Source organism: Euleptes europaea, chromosome 2 (assembly GCF_029931775.1).
Source record: "Euleptes europaea isolate rEulEur1 chromosome 2, rEulEur1.hap1, whole genome shotgun sequence".
Classification (NCBI taxonomy): domain Eukaryota; kingdom Metazoa; phylum Chordata; class Lepidosauria; order Squamata; family Sphaerodactylidae; genus Euleptes; species Euleptes europaea.
In genome coordinates this window covers 136,687,690-136,702,888 of record NC_079313.1, presented here as the reverse complement: position 1 = coordinate 136,702,888, position 15,199 = coordinate 136,687,690, and the positions used below count along the sequence as shown (strand labels likewise).

Genomic DNA, 15,199 nt, shown 5'->3' with positions numbered 1-15,199 from the left:
CATCACCTTCTCCTCCTTCACTTTGCAGGTGCCAGGGAAGGTATCAGCAGATGCCATGGTGCCCATGGGCACCACATTTGGGACCCCTGCACTAACCCCCGTTACCTAGGGTTGCCAACCTCCAGGTACTGTGTCAAAATCTCCAGGTATTTCCCCACCTGGAACTGGCAACCCTAATTCCAGAACTAGCAGCATGTGCACAGTGTGGACTAGTTCCTTAGACTAAAGGCTGGGCACAGATGCTTAATACCTCTGAACAACTCTTGGTGGATCCTTTGGTGCTTCCTCTGCTGTGTTGACCCACTTGAAGAGGGTGCAGAGGAGACTGGGTCCGGGGCTCTTGTTCTTCAGCTTGCAAAACCTCACCAACACTTGCTTCTCTTGGTTTCTCCTCATGTGCAGAGTGCAGGTCGCCCAGCTGCGAGAGCTGCTTCAGCAAAGATTTCTGCATGAAATGCAAAGAGCATTTCTTCCTGCACAAAGGGAGATGTTTCAGTGCGTGCCCGCCCGACACCCTGGCCCAGTCCAGCACCCGGGAATGCCAAGGTAAGTCACTTCTGTCCCCACCCACTATAGACTTCTGCTCCCTCTGCAAGGGTGGGGGAGCAGGAGGGATTTGTGCTGGTACTCCCAGTAGGAATTGGATAGACTTTGCTGGCGTGGGACAAACTCTCGATCTATCATAGAATTATAGAGTTGGAAGGGACCACCAGCATCATCTAGTCCAACCCCCTGCATAGGGTTGCCAGGTCCCTCTTCGCCACTGGCAGGAGGTTTTGGAGGCGGAGCCTGAGGAGGGCAGAGTTTGGGGAGGGGAGGGACTTCAATGCCATAGTGTCCAATTGCCAAAGCGGCCATTTTCTCCAGGGGAACTGATCTCTATTGGCTGGAGATCAGTTGTAATAGCAGGAGATCTCCAGCCACCTCCTGGAGGTTGGCAACCCTACCCCGGCACAATGAAGGACATTCCAAACTACCTCCCCCTCACACCCCCAGTGACCCGTCCCATACGCCATGCCCAGAAGATGGCCAAGGTGCCCTCCCTCTCATGATCTGCCTAAGGTCAGTATTGTCTACTCACTCAGACTGGCAGTGGCTCTCCAGGGTCTCAGGCAGGGGTCTTTCACATCACCTAATGCCCGGTCCTTTTAACTGGAGATGCTGGGGAATTAACCTGGGCCCTTCTGCATGCTCAGCAGAGGCTCTACCACTGAGCCACACCCCTCCCTCTTATGACCCAATCTGCCTCTTGCTGAGTGTGGGGTTAGGGTGCCCTGTCTGAATATGACCACAAGTCATTGAGGAAGCCATATTTGGGGACATTTGTCAGTACAAAAGGGCCAAAATTGGTCTGAGCCAGCAGCTCAGCATCTGGTCAGGAGTGCCAGGGCTGGTTTGGTCACGACTGAAAGATTGTCTTCCTAGAATCATAGAATCATAGAGTTGGAAGGGACCACCAGGGTCATCTAGTCCAACTCCCTGCAGAATGCAGGAAATTCACAACTACCTCCCCCACCCTACACCTCCAGTGATCCCTACTCCATGCCCAGAAGTTGGCCAAGATGCCCTCCCTCTCATGATCTGGCTAAGGTTATAGAATCAGCCTTGCTGACAGATTGTCATCTAGCCTCTGCTTAAAAACCTCCAGGGAAGGAGAGCTTACAACTTCCTGAGGAAGCCTGCTCCACTGAGGAATCACTCTGTTAGAAAATTCTTCCTAATGTCTAGACAGAAGCTCTTTTGATTTAATTTCAACCCGTCGATTCTGGTCCGACCTCTTGGAGCAACAGAAAACAACTCGGCACCCTCCTCTATGTGACACCCCTTCAAGTACTTGAAAATGGTTATCATATCCCCTCTCAGTCTTCTCCTCTGCAGGCTGACCATACCCAGCTCCTTCAACCTTTCCTCCTAGGACTTGGTCTCCAGACCACTCTCCATCTTTGTTGCCCTCCTCTGGACACCTTCCAGCTTGTCTACATCTTTCTTGTTCTCTGTTGCTCCAGAGACTTGGACACGGAGTAATGGATTTAAACTAATAGAAAAGCGATTCCACCTAAACACTAGGAAGAACTTTCTGACGGTGAGGGCTTTTCGACGGTGGAATGTGCTGTCTTGGAGGGTGGTGGAGTCCCCGTCTTTGGAGGTCTTTAAGCAGAGGCTAGATGGCCATCTGTCGGGAGTGCTTTGATTGTGGGATCCTGCATGGCGGGGGGAGGGTTGGGGATACTGGGGATGTTAGGGGAGGTAGTTGTTAATTTCCTGCATTGTGCAGGGGGTTGGCCTAGATGACCCTGGTGGCCCCTTCCAACTCTATGATTCTGTTCGTAAATCTTCCTCTCTCGTCCCTCCCAGAAAAGTGTGAGATGGGTCCCTGGAGCAGCTGGAGCCCCTGCTCGAACCAGGGCAGGACCTGCGGCTGCAGGTGGGGTCTGGCGACGAGGGTCCGTGAGGCCACCCGGAGTAGCAAAGAAGAGGCCGTCATGTGCCCGATGCTGTCGGAGTCCAGGAAGTGTCGAATGAAGAAACGCTGCCCTGGAGGTGAGGCACAACGGGAGGGCGAACGGGAAGGAGGACTGGACTATCAAGGGACACTAATCTGTGGACTATCCATGGCTATGGGTACCAGAGGTGGTATGCCTCTTTTTAAATCAGTTGCTGGGGAGCACAAGCAGGAGGATGCTGTTGCAGCCATCCCGCTTGTGGTCTTCCGAAAAGCAGCTGGTCAGCCAATGTGTGAACAGAATGCTGGACTAGGTAGATCGCTTGATTTGATCTAGAACTCATCTTGAAAATTCTTTGAAATCTATATCTTTGAAACAGGTAAATGTTGTTATGGTAAGTCTACTAAGGGAGACTCACAGATGATAGCAGTTCCCAGGAAGATTTGGGAAAGTGGTGTGTTGAACTCATGACAAGAACCATGGAAGAATCATGGAAAGATCCAGCGTGGTGTAGTGGTTAAGAGCGTGGTTTGGAGAGGTGGACTCTAATCTGGAGAACCGGGTTTGATTCCCCACTCCTCCACATGAAGCCTTGGGCTAGTCCCAGCTCTCTCAGCCCCACCTGCCTCCCAGGGTGTCTGTTGTGGGAAGAGGAATGGAAGGTGATTGTGAGCCGGTTTGATTCTGCCTTAAGTGGTAGAGTAAGTCGGCATTTAAAAACCAACTCTTCTTCTATCCCATTTCTTCCCATCTTCATTTTATTTTCCCAACAACCCTGCAAGGTAGGTTAGCCCAAGAGATTGTGATCTGGCTCAGGGTCACCCACTACATTTCATGGCTGTGCGAGAATCGGAACACAAGTTTCATAGTCCCTGTCTGGCATTCTAAGGGTGAAAACGCATGGTCGCTTTAACCTCCTTTATTCCGTTTCAGCCAGGATTCAGCCAAGATCGAACGCATGCGTTTTGCTAAACGTGCGTTTGATCCTGGCTGAATCCTGGCTGAAACAGGGAATAAAGGAGGCTAAAGCGACCATGCATTTTCGCCCTAACTCTCACACCACATTGATTGTTTCATATGCAATAGTACCAGACCCTTTACTATGCAATTTAAAGGGTGTGAAATGTATTTCTACCACAATATTCATTGTCCTTTATTACATTAGAGTTTGCAAAATATTGGATAGAGGATAGCCCCTCCATAAAGCTCCTTCAATGGGCTTTAAACTGACCACATGCTATTAAATGTATTAAAAACTTGAATGGCGGGCATCTTTCAAGGAGGGGGAGGAGAGAGTTTTGAGATTTGCTATTTTATTTTTGGATTTAGCTGTGGATGTTTTGACTATTATCATAAGCTGCCTTGAACCACAAGAAGAGGTGCAATATAAAGTTTTGATAGATAAATAAATATTTGAAAGATGACGATCAGCAGTTATGTATAGGATAGCCCAGGCTAGCCTGATCTCGGAAGCTAAGCAGAGTTGGCCCTGGTTAGTATTTGGAAGAAAGACCACCAACGAAGGCCAGGGTCACTATGCAGAGGCAGGCAATGGCAAACCACCTTTGAATAACTCGTGCAGCCATCCCGCTTGTGGTCTTCCGAAAAGCAGCTGGTCAGCCAATGTGTGAACAGAATGCTGGACTAGGTAGATCGCTGGTCTGATCCAGCAGTGTTCTTCTGATGTTCTTCTGAAGGCCTCAGCCTCTATGCCCTGTTGCAGGACCTCCAGGACAACTGATTTGTGAAATCGGGTTCTGGACTAGATGGACCATTGGTCTGATCCATCAGGGCTCTGCTTATGTTCTTATGAAGGCCTCGGCCTCTGTGCCCTGTTGTGGGACCTCCAGAGGAACTGGCTGGCCACTGTGCGAGACAGGATGCTGGACTGGATGGACCACTGGTCTGATCCATCAGAGCTCTTCTTACATTCTTATGAAGGCCTCGGCCTCTGTGCCCTGTTTTTGGCCATCCAGAGGAACTTGTTGGCAGCTGTGTGAGACAAGATGCTGGACTAGATGGACCACTGGTCTGATCTAGCAGAGCTCTGCTTATGTTCTTATGAAGACCTTATGAGTCCCCGTGGAGGACTCATGCAGTTTGTAATGTCTAGTTAAGCTCTGAGCTGCCCTGTTGTAGTGTACATAGATACAGGTTCAAATAATGGCCGTTGATTCCCTTCTTCATGCAGCCTTCCTTAAAGAAGCTGAAGAAAGCTGGTTTAGCATATTTGAATAGATCTTGAAGTTGCGGAGGTAATTCTGATGGTGTCATTCCTAGCAGCGTGTTCTTTGGGTCTCAGTATGCTGCGTTCTTGTTGTGTTTGGAAAGATCTCACCATCAACAGTCAGCTGGCAGAGTTCTTTATAGCAGCCTGCTGTGTCCTGTCAGAAGGCACCAGGCTGAATTAACTAGACCGTTCCGTTCTTAATGGGACGGGCAAACCTGGGGAGTTGTAGAATTGCCTGCGCGAGTCTGCAACGCAGGACCCGATAGACATCTGCTTTGTTTAGGGAATCCTGCCTGGCAGGGTGTTGGAACGGAGGAGCCGGAGGGTCTGTTTCAACTCTGTGATTGCCATGAAAGATAAGTCCTGTGCAGTGCAGCCCTAAGCAGAGTTATGCCCTTCTAAGTCCAAGGGAGTAACTCTGCTTAGGACTGCACAGTTAGAACCCTTAAACACAACTCAGATCGCGGAGTGAGCGTCCTGCCGCGTGTGAAAGAAGCTCCTCAGCCATGTGTTTGCTATCATCCTCCAGCACACGCTCTGGCAACTGACCCAGCCGGAGAGCCTATCCTTGCCTCCTTTGCCTGTATACCTCACCTCTTTCCCATCCCAGCTGTTATAATTTCGTTCTCACGGCATGCAGCTCGCTGCCCATCTCAGCTGGATCTTTTTTATTTATTAGAAAAATTTCTACCCCCCCTCCCTCCCCCTGCCTGTGGCCTCTGATTTGTGGAACAGCAAAGGTTAGAGCAATCTATTAATAGAAGAAAACTCAGTCTATAAAGATGAACACATGATCCCATGCACTCACGGAAGTGCCGCCTCGCAAAGGGCCTTTACCTCTTAGTTTGAGTGGTAAAACGGCCCTTTACCACTCAAACTAAGAGGTAAAGGCCCCTCGCGAGGCAGAACTTCCAGTTCGAAACTGGAAGTGCCCCGCGCTGTATGCACGAGCGCATGCACGTTTGCCCCCCAACCCTCAGGTGGTCGGCGGGCAGAGGGGGAAATTGCCCGGGGTTTGCCTGCCACCAGCGGGCACCTGGCAACCCTATAATGAGGGCTATCTACTCCCTCCCATACCAGAGGCCATGTGCCTTGTCGTATCAGTTGCTGGGGAGTGCGGGCGTGAGGATGCCGTTGCAGTCATCCTGCTTGTGGGCTTCCTAGAGGCAGCTTCCTAGAGGCTGTGTGAACAGGTTGTTGGATAGATGGACCTTGCTTCTGATCCAGCATGGCTCTTTTTATGTTCTTATGAATGCCTCAGCCTCTATGCCCTGGTGTTGGCCCTCCAGAGGAAGTGGTTGGTCACTATGTGAGACAAGATGGACCACTAGTCTACTCCAACAGGGCTCTTCTGGTGTTCTTATGAAGGCCTCGGCCTCCATGCCTTTTGGTTGAACCTCCAGAGGAAGTGGTTGGCCACTGTGTGAGACAGGATGCTGGACTAGATGGACCCCTAGTCTGATCCGGCAGGGCTCTTCTGATGTTCTTATGAAGGCCTCGGCCTCCATGCCTTTTGATTGAGCCTCCAGAGGAAGTGGTTGGCCACTGTGTGAGACAGGATGCTGGACTAGATGGACCACTGGTCGGATCCAGCAGATGTCCTTATGTTTTTATGTCAGGACCAACCAAAATATTACAGAACTAAAGCTACAGAAAATGTCATGCAAGCTTTAGAGTGCCGAATGAGGAAACTTGTGGGATATTCGGGGTGGTATAGCTGCAGGATGGTGCTGCTGCAGCCGTCTTGTTTGTGGGCTTCCTAGAGGCACCTGGTTGGCCACTGTGTGAACAGACTGCTGGACTTGATGGGCCTCGGTCTGATCCAGCAGGGCCTTTCTTATGTTCTTATGTAAAACTAAGTAAGGTGTCCACCATGAAGCATAGCTTAACTTATGGGAAAACAGACTCAGGTCAGATGACCCATGACTCCCAATCAAAGTTGTTACTATGGAGAAGCGTCTGGATGGTTTAAACTGGTTTAGGCCAGGATAGTATTCCCAGGAGAAAGAGTGATCTCATCCCCGCTCCCATCTTCCCACAGATGAGCAGAATCACTTAATTAAGCTGGTATGGTAACAAGCTGCAGGTGTAGCTTGCTAGCTGGGAAAGTTGGCTAGGCCTCTGGGAACGGCAAAATGGAGAATAAACTGATGTCAAGAACAAAATGGCTCTTCTGTCTTCATGTGCATCTGCTGTGAAAGTTGAACCAGCTTTGCTATCCCTGGGCCAAAAGTGAGCGCCATTCATTTGCTCCAATATACTAGCCTACCTCTTCCTAACTGCCCTTCCCTCCACGGAGCTGTGCAGTTCCTGAAGAAGTTCAAATTGATCCTTACATCTTAGATTTTGTTTTCTGACATCTCCCATAATTCTTCTAAAATAGGCCTTGGCGGTTTCCAGAAGATTCCCTGGCTGTCTCCCAGCCAGCTTCTGAGCAGACCAAGGCCAGATAGTTTCAGCCAAGTTACAGCTTCCGGTGCCCTGGCGGGAATAATTTCCTGGGGGCATTTGATAGATCCAGGATTGACCTGATTCTCTTATTGCCTTTTAGAAAAAAACGAAAAGAAAAGAAAAGGGAAACGGGAGAAGAAAGAGAGGAAGAAGAAGAGGAAGATGGAATCTCTGATGGTCACTTAATCAGCTTTGGAGCGATTGGTATGTTGTGGGGGGGGAGCAATATGGGGAGCCATCCAGCAGGGGGTGCCGACATGGACAAAACAGAACTCCCCCCCTCTCTCTCTGCCTCAGCAATGTCTCCAACTCAGTTTTTTACATTTCCCCCCATCACCCACATGATACGGCACCCTCCCTCTCCCCCCCCTTCTCCCCAGAATGCTCAGATGAAGAAAGAGAGAAGAAGCAGAACTCGGGACTTGTGACATGTCCTCTATTTGTAGCATCCCTCCAACCCAACAAGGACTTTTTCTTCTCTCAGTGGCCCTGGCTTGTCAAACACGCTCATTAAGTTGTGCAAACAAGACACTACCGAAGGAAACTCCGGGGCTATGCCAATGGGAGACCTCCCAGTCGGATTCACAGAGGAAATGGAGGTCCACCCAAGGTCCATGGCCAGAAAGATACTTTGACCCAGCTGTTGGGGACTGACAGCAGGACATCCTAACTCAGCTTTGGACTGGAAATGTCTTGTAGGCCCAAGACTACCTTCCCGCTGCAGTAGATGTCTTTCTCCAAGGCCATATAAGGAACGGACAGCTCAAGATGTTTTGCTAGCTACCCGCCAGGTAATTTTGCTGACTGTCTTGTAGAGGGATGCCTCCTTGACTTTCCCAAAAGGACGGACCTGCTCAGATCTCCACATCCTTTCTTCAGGAGCAAATGATTGTTGTAGACAAACGGCTTTTCTCCAGGAGACCTGGCTGGGACTTAAGCAGACACCCAACCCATTTCTTGTCCAGGAGGAAGATGGGCAGGTCTTTGAGCGGTTCCTAGGTGACCATCCAACTTTTCTTCCCATCTCCATCAGAACTGGTCAAACCAGGAGCTGAGCTTGTACAGCAGAGATGCCAAATGCAGTTGCCAGAAGCTTTGCTTGAGGGTTATCTCTTGTTCTCTAATGAGGGAAAATGAGGTGTCTGTGGTCGTTTATGCATAGGTACTTTCACTCACGTTCACCCCCTGTCTGTCTTGGTTGTTCTTGGAGTTATGCATGAGTTTTCCCTCCATTAGAGATGACCTCGCTGCCAGCCCTCACAAATCCTGGACCTTCCAGTTCCTCTGTTAACCCAATTCTTCCCTATTCCCTGAGCTCAGCTCGGGTGAAATCTCCATGCATAAGGAAAAGCGTGGGACACGTAAGCTTAGTTTCGCTCAGCCAATTACAAAGCAGCATGTCCAGAGGCGGGGATTCAGATACTTCCTGCTTCCTGGGAGCCCTTTCTGAACAGAAGAAAGGCTTTTTAAAACTGAGGCTTGGATTTCTCCACCCTCTCTTCTTTTCAGATTACTTCGTTTTTTGTTTTATGTTCTTGAAATGCTTCTTTATGCTGCAATTGGGTTTGGGGGGGAGGGAACTTTTCTCTCACCACAGCCAATTATGAAGCAGCATTTCAAGGGGCGGGGATTCAAGTGTTTCCTGATTTGAGCTTGGAGACTGTGCTGGTGCATAGACTCCCAACAGGAAAGTGTGGGTCCAGTGAGCAACTAACCTCAGGTAAAACTCCCAGGCATAAACGACCTTTGCTAGTTTTCATGTCCCACAAGACTTTATCCGGATCTCTTACTGTGGGGACATCATGAGGGATGGTCTGCTGGTAACGTCAAAGATGAACATGTGCATTTCCCCTAGGCCATGTCCCATGGGCACTCCAACTCCCCCCTTTTCAGCCCCTTCCTGTTTTTTCAGAGGCTCCAGTTCGCTCTTTGCTTGGTTGCTAGCTACACACCCAAAGAGCAGACCAGGACTTAGTTACAGTCCAGGACTTACTTGCAGTCCTGTAGCTACCCTAGTCAGCTGGTAGGTGTAGGTTGCTTATTCAGAAATCAGTCTTCAGTGGGCAGATGCCCCAATTGGGGGTGTGCAAAAAAAATGGTAAATTTCGGGTTTGGGTTTAGTGGGCCCGAATTTTTTCAGTAAACCTGAAATAAGCCGAATACCCATACCGGTAAATATGGGAATTCGGTTTATTTTTGGGTTTCCTAAAAAAATTCGGCCCCATAGACTCTATGGGGATTTTTTTGAAGCTCCTGGGGGGCATTTTTGGAGATAGGGCCCCCAAATTCACAGCGTAGCTTGAAGAGACTTTCCTTGTATGACCCCCGAAATTTGGTGAAGATTGGTTCAGGGGGTCCAATTTTATGGGGTCTGAAAGGGGTCACCCCCTCCTCCATAGAGAATCATTGTGAAGGTTGCAGGGAAAGCCATTCTAGTCTAGCTTCCTCTCAGAAAATTTAGTCTGCAACAATATACAGGGGATATTTTTTGCATGGAGGGGCATTTTGCCATGTAGTCCTGTTCCCCCTTCCCCAATTGAGGCAGATTTTAAAAAAAATGTGGCTAGGGCAGCAGCTGCCACCACAGCAAAAGGATCTTTACTGTGTGACTGAAAGTAAGCTGCAGCAGCCATTTTGTGGCAACCATTTTGTGTAGGGTTGCCAAGTCCCTCTTCGCAACCAGCGGGAGATTTTGGGGGCGGAGCCTGAGGAGGGTGGGGTTTGGGGAGGGGAGGGACTTCTTTGCCATAGAGTCCCATCGCCAAAGCAGCCATTTTCTCCGGGTGAACTGATCTCTGTCGGCTGGAGATCAGTTGTAACAGCAGGAGATCTCCAACTAGTCCCTGGAGGTTGGGAACCCTAAAAAGACCGGATCCGGCCCGTGGGCCATATGTTTGACACCTGTGGTCTAGAGGGCCCACCAAGCAAAGGCCCGGAGGAGAACCCAAATCTACCGTGTTCTTCCTGTACAATCTTACTCGAGAGGGGCTTAGACTGGATTTGAATGCTGGTGAAGCAAAAGCCCTCGCCCGTGGGACCATACTGTAGCACACCATCTTGTTGAATCTGGGCTTGTGCCAGAGCAAAGTTCCACGGGCGAGGGCTGACGCTTCGCCAGCACCTCGTTTCCACTGGGCCTCGCCATGGGCTGGATGCGGAGCTATCTGGCCCCGCTCCCTGTGCGAGCGTGCACCATTTGCATTGCCTCTGCTACTGATGGGGAGGAGGGGGAGGCAGAAGGATTGGTGGGGGCCGCAAGGAAATGATACTGTCTCTGTCGAGGAAGGACAGATCTCTTGCTGGAGGGATCCCAAAAACCTCCAGCCGGCCCCGGTTGTTCTTGGGATGCTGTCCAGAGAAATAAAACCTGTGCCAGACACACCCCGAGTTTTCCTCCGGAGACAGGAGTTTCCCTCTATCTCTGCCTGCCAACATGCCTTTGCAGATATTCCTAGTCAACACCAGATTAGAATGTAGAAGAATTTTGTTTGTTGGGAAAAAAAAGAGTCCATTAAAAAAATCATGATCTAGTTATTTGGTAGGCCTCTGTGGCCGTCACCTTTCCTGCTCTGAAACCCTAAATCGAAAAAAATAATAATCAGCACTCAGAGAGTCGATATGATGTTCGGCACAAGCTACCAGCATGGTTTCCCTATGGAAATGTCCCCACTGAAGTTGTTCTCCTAAACAGAGTTACACCTTTCAAAGTCCATTGACTTCAATGGATTAAAATGTGGAGTTCGCTGCCAGAGGATGTAAGGGTGGCCACTGGCATGGACGGCTTGAAAAGGGGATTAGTCAAATTCATGGAGGAGAGGTTTGTCAGTGGTTACTAGCCAAGGTAACTGAAGTAGTGGCAGCCAACCTCTGAAGCCCAGTGCCAGGAGGCAACATCAGGGGAAGGCCTCGGCCTCTATGCCCTTTTGCTGGACCTCCAGAGTAAATGGTTGGCCACCGTGTGAGACAGGAGATCTCCTGCTATTACAACTGATCTCCAGCAGATAGAAATCAGTTCACCTGGAGAAAATGGCAATTGGACTCTATGGAATTGAAGTCCTGCCCCTCTCCAAACCCCTCCCTCCTCAGGCTGCACCCCCAAAATCTCCAGGTATTTCCCAACCCAGAGCTGGCAACCCTAGATGGACTACTGGTCTAATCCAGCAGGGTTCATCTTATGTTCTTAAGAAGGTCTTAGCCTCTCTGCCCTGTTGTTGGACCTCCAGAGGAACTGGTCGGCCCCTGTGTGAGACGGGGTGCTGGACTAGATGGACCTTCACTGGTCTGATCCAGCAGGGCTTATGTTCTTATGTCCTTATGGACCAGGAAGGAGGTTAACTCTGCTTAGAATAACAAAGTAAGTCCTTTCTGTTCCCTGGCTACATTATTTCAACTTGCTAAACAGGTTGCTAATTACTCTTAGGCTTCTATGATTCTGGATTTTGTTTTTTAAATGACTTTTAAATGTTTTTAAATGACATTTTATTGTTTCTATAAATAGTAAATATATATATATATATATAATATAGAGAATTTATTTCTAGAATGTCAGTGTATTTAAAAATAAGTCCTTTGCTATATATATATACGTATTTCGTAAACATTTTGTTTTTTAAAAAATTAAGATACCTTGTAAATAGTTATCTGTTTTAAACCTTTGCAAGACCTAGACTGAAAAGTACCAAAATCCAGAGGGGAAGAAAAGGCATGCAAACTCTACTCCTTAAGTTTTCATCTCAGTAAATAGAAAAATGACTTTAAGCACAAGCATCTTCCCCCCACCCACAATATTCAAGCACAGTGTCATTTTAAGCCAGGCCACATGGAGGCGCTATAAAGTAGGCAATGAATGATCCTTTCCTTATGAATTATGTGTTTTCAACAGTTGCTTTCTGGGGAGTGCAGAGGGTACATGGAAACTTCGAAAATTGCAGTTCTGCAGGGTTTTTTAAAAAAATGTGTGGCTATATTGCATCCAAGCAGGGCAGCTGTCCGGTTTATTCACTATTCAATAAAGACATTTTAAAAAATAATTTTGTGTCGTCTCTGTGTTGTATATTTTGGCCCAGCAGTTGAGTTTTAATTTGAGGGATAATCGGCCCAAATGTGTCAATGGAACAAGATGAAGTGGCTACTTCAGGGCTTAACTAGGAAGAATGCTGGGCGATTTGGGGCAGGGTTTTCCCCAGCCTGAGAGCCAGTGTGGTGTAGTGGTTAAGAGCATCGGACTCTAATCTGGAGAACTGGGTTCGATTCCCCACTTCTACCATGGAAGCTTGCCGGGTGACCTTGGGCCTATCAGAAACTCTCATCCTGGCCTAACTCACAGGGCTGTTGTTGTGGGAGAATGGAGGAGGGGAGAGCGAAGGCAGTTAAGGGGAGACATGATAGAGGTCTATAAAATTATGCCGGGTATGGAGAGAGTGGACAGGGAGAAGCTTTTCTCCCTTTCTCATAATATCAGAACGTGGGGTCATCTGCTGAAGCTGGAGGGTGAGAGATTCAAAACAGATTAAAAGAAGTATTTCTTCACACAATGCATAGTTAAATTGTGGAACTCCCTGCCCCAGAATGTGGTGATGGCTGCCAACTTGGAGGGCTTTAAGAGGGGAGTGGACATGTTCATGGAGGAGAGGGATATCCACAGCTACTAGTCAAAATAGATACTAGTCATGATGCATGCCTAATCTCTCCAGGATCACATGAACATGCCTAATATATTAGTTGCTCTTGAACACAGGCAGGATAACGCTGCTGCAGTTGTTTGTGGGCTTCCTAGAGGCACCTGGTTGGCGACTGTGTGAAGAGGCTGCTGTACTTGATGGGCCTGGGTCTGATCCAGCAGGGCCTTTCTTATGTTCTTATGATGTTCTGAAAGCCGCTTGAAGTCCCAGCTGGGGAGAAAAGCGGAATATAAATAAATTAGCACAAATAATTCAATGCAAAACTCACAAGACATTCCCTCTCGCAGCCAATGAAATGGACCTGGGATCCTCTGACAGAGACTGAGCCCTTGAGAGCATGACAGATCTGGTTAGATCAGCAGAGCCCATACTCTGTTCTGGAGCAGACTAGGATTGCCAGGTCCCCCCTGGCCACCAGCGGGGGACAGAGGGGTAGGGGTGCCAGCTCCAGGTTGGGCAACTCCTGGAGATTTGAGAATGGAGCCTGGGGAGGACAGGGACCTCAGTGGGGTACATGATCGCTCTCTCTAAGTATTTGAAGGGCTGTTGCTTAGAGGAGGGAAGGGAGCTGTTCCTATTGGCAGCAGAGGATAGGACTCACAATAATGGGATTAAATTGTGGGAGGAAAGGTACCGGCCGGATATTAGTAAAAAAGTTTTTACAGTAAGAGTAGTTCAGCAGTAGAATTGGCTACGTCGGGAGGTGGTGAGCTCCCCCCTCACTGGCAGTCTTTAAGCAGAGGCTGGACAAACACTTGTCAGGGATACTCTAGGCTGATCCTGCATTAAGCAAGGGGTTGGACTAGATGCCCTCTATGGACCCTTCCAACTATGATTCTCTGAGATCTCTAAGCCCCACCTGGAGGTTTGCAGCTCTCACATTGACCTGCCTTGCAGGGCCATTGTCAGAATTACCGAGGTAACGTAGTGTGCAGGAAAGAGTCCTATAAGGCCTACAAACATCGATTCAGTCTGTTAATGCCTATCTAACTTTGTGCTGAAGGATTCTCATTTTCCTCAGAAAGCGGGGGAGTTGGGCTTGAGCCCAATCTGGATGCGGCCCAAAGGGCAGCGTCTCAGAGGAGCAATCCATCCAAACATGTAAACAGAACTGGCCAGGATGTTTCCTTGCCCCGCTGGCATCGCCCCAGCCTGCCTGGCTGGACTCAAACGCCACAATCGCCGCTGTTGCGACGTCCCTGAGAAGGATCTGGAGAACCTCTGGATGGTGGCCTGGACTGATCTGGCCAGGCTGTGGAGGAGGAGGAAAGTTCTGGAAGAAACGCAGAGCGACCGGCCAAAGCAGTAACGGCACGATCTCTGGTTCGAATAATGGGGGGAGGGTCCGTGGCAGCTCTGCGGCCTTCTTGACGTGTGCCTTGGCTGAGTGGCAAAAGGCCACGGAAATGGGAGGAAATCTCTCAGGGAGTGTGGCTCTTCAGAGTGGAAGAAACCATTATTCTGCCCAGGGAAGGTTTCAGACCACAAATGGCTAAGGTTGCCAACTGTGGCTTGGGAAATGCCTAGGGATTTGGGCGGGGGGTGCCTGGAGAGGACAGAGTTTGGGCAGGGGGCTCACTGGGGATGTGATGCCACAGAGTCTGCCTACCAAAGCTGCCGTTTCCTCCAGGGGAGCTGATCTTTGTAGTCTGGAGATCTGTTGTAATTCTGGGAGAACTCCGGGTCGTACCTTGAGGTTGGTAACTAGGGTTGTGCATAGCGATAAACCCGAACTGGAAATAAACCAGGAATTAGCCGTTTCGGCAATATTTGGGTTTCAGTTTTACCAGATTCTTCCTTAAGTGGTAGAAAGTCAACATAAAAAACCAACTCTTCTTCTTCCTCCTCCTCCTCCTCCTCCACAGTGGCCAACCAGGTGCCTTTAGGAAGCCCACAAACAGATTGACTGCAGCAGCACCATCCTCCCTTTGTTCCAAAGCACCCAATATAACAGGCCTGCTCCTCTGATCCTGGAGAGAATAGGGAGGCATCATGACTAGTATCCATTTTGACTAGTAACCATGAGGGGAAGGGAAGGTGATTATAAGCTGGTTTGGTTCTTCCTTAAGTGGTAGAGGAAGTCAGTCTATAAAAAACAGCTCTTCTTCTTCTTCTTCTTCTTCTTCTTCTTCTTCTTCTTCTTCTTCTTCTTCTTCTTCTTCTTCTTCTTCTTCTTCTTCTTGCCTTGAAAATGCTTTGGGGTTGCTATAACTCAGCTGTGACTTGACAGCACTTTCCACACATGCACAAACAGGGAGCTGATTGACCACTGACCAGTTTGCTGTTTGCCAGCCGTTCAAGCCTGTTCATTGGGTTGCTTTTCAAGTATTCAAACAGTATAGTGCCGCGCCATTCGAATGCTTCGAAAGTACAGTGCAGTTCAATCGACGTTT

General features: G+C 48.9%; 1 protein-coding gene across 1 annotated transcript in view; it reads left to right on the top strand.

The window, feature by feature from the left end:
• RSPO4 (R-spondin 4) overlaps positions 1-7,311 on the top strand; it is a 45,155-nt gene extending 37,844 nt beyond the window's left edge. The window contains exons 3-5 of the mRNA XM_056844917.1: positions 403-546; positions 2,356-2,541; positions 7,226-7,311. Coding sequence (XP_056700895.1) covers positions 403-546; positions 2,356-2,541; positions 7,226-7,311 — 416 coding nt within the window. The remainder of the gene's footprint in view (positions 1-402; positions 547-2,355; positions 2,542-7,225) is intronic.
• Positions 7,312-15,199: the final 7,888 nt, after the last annotated feature.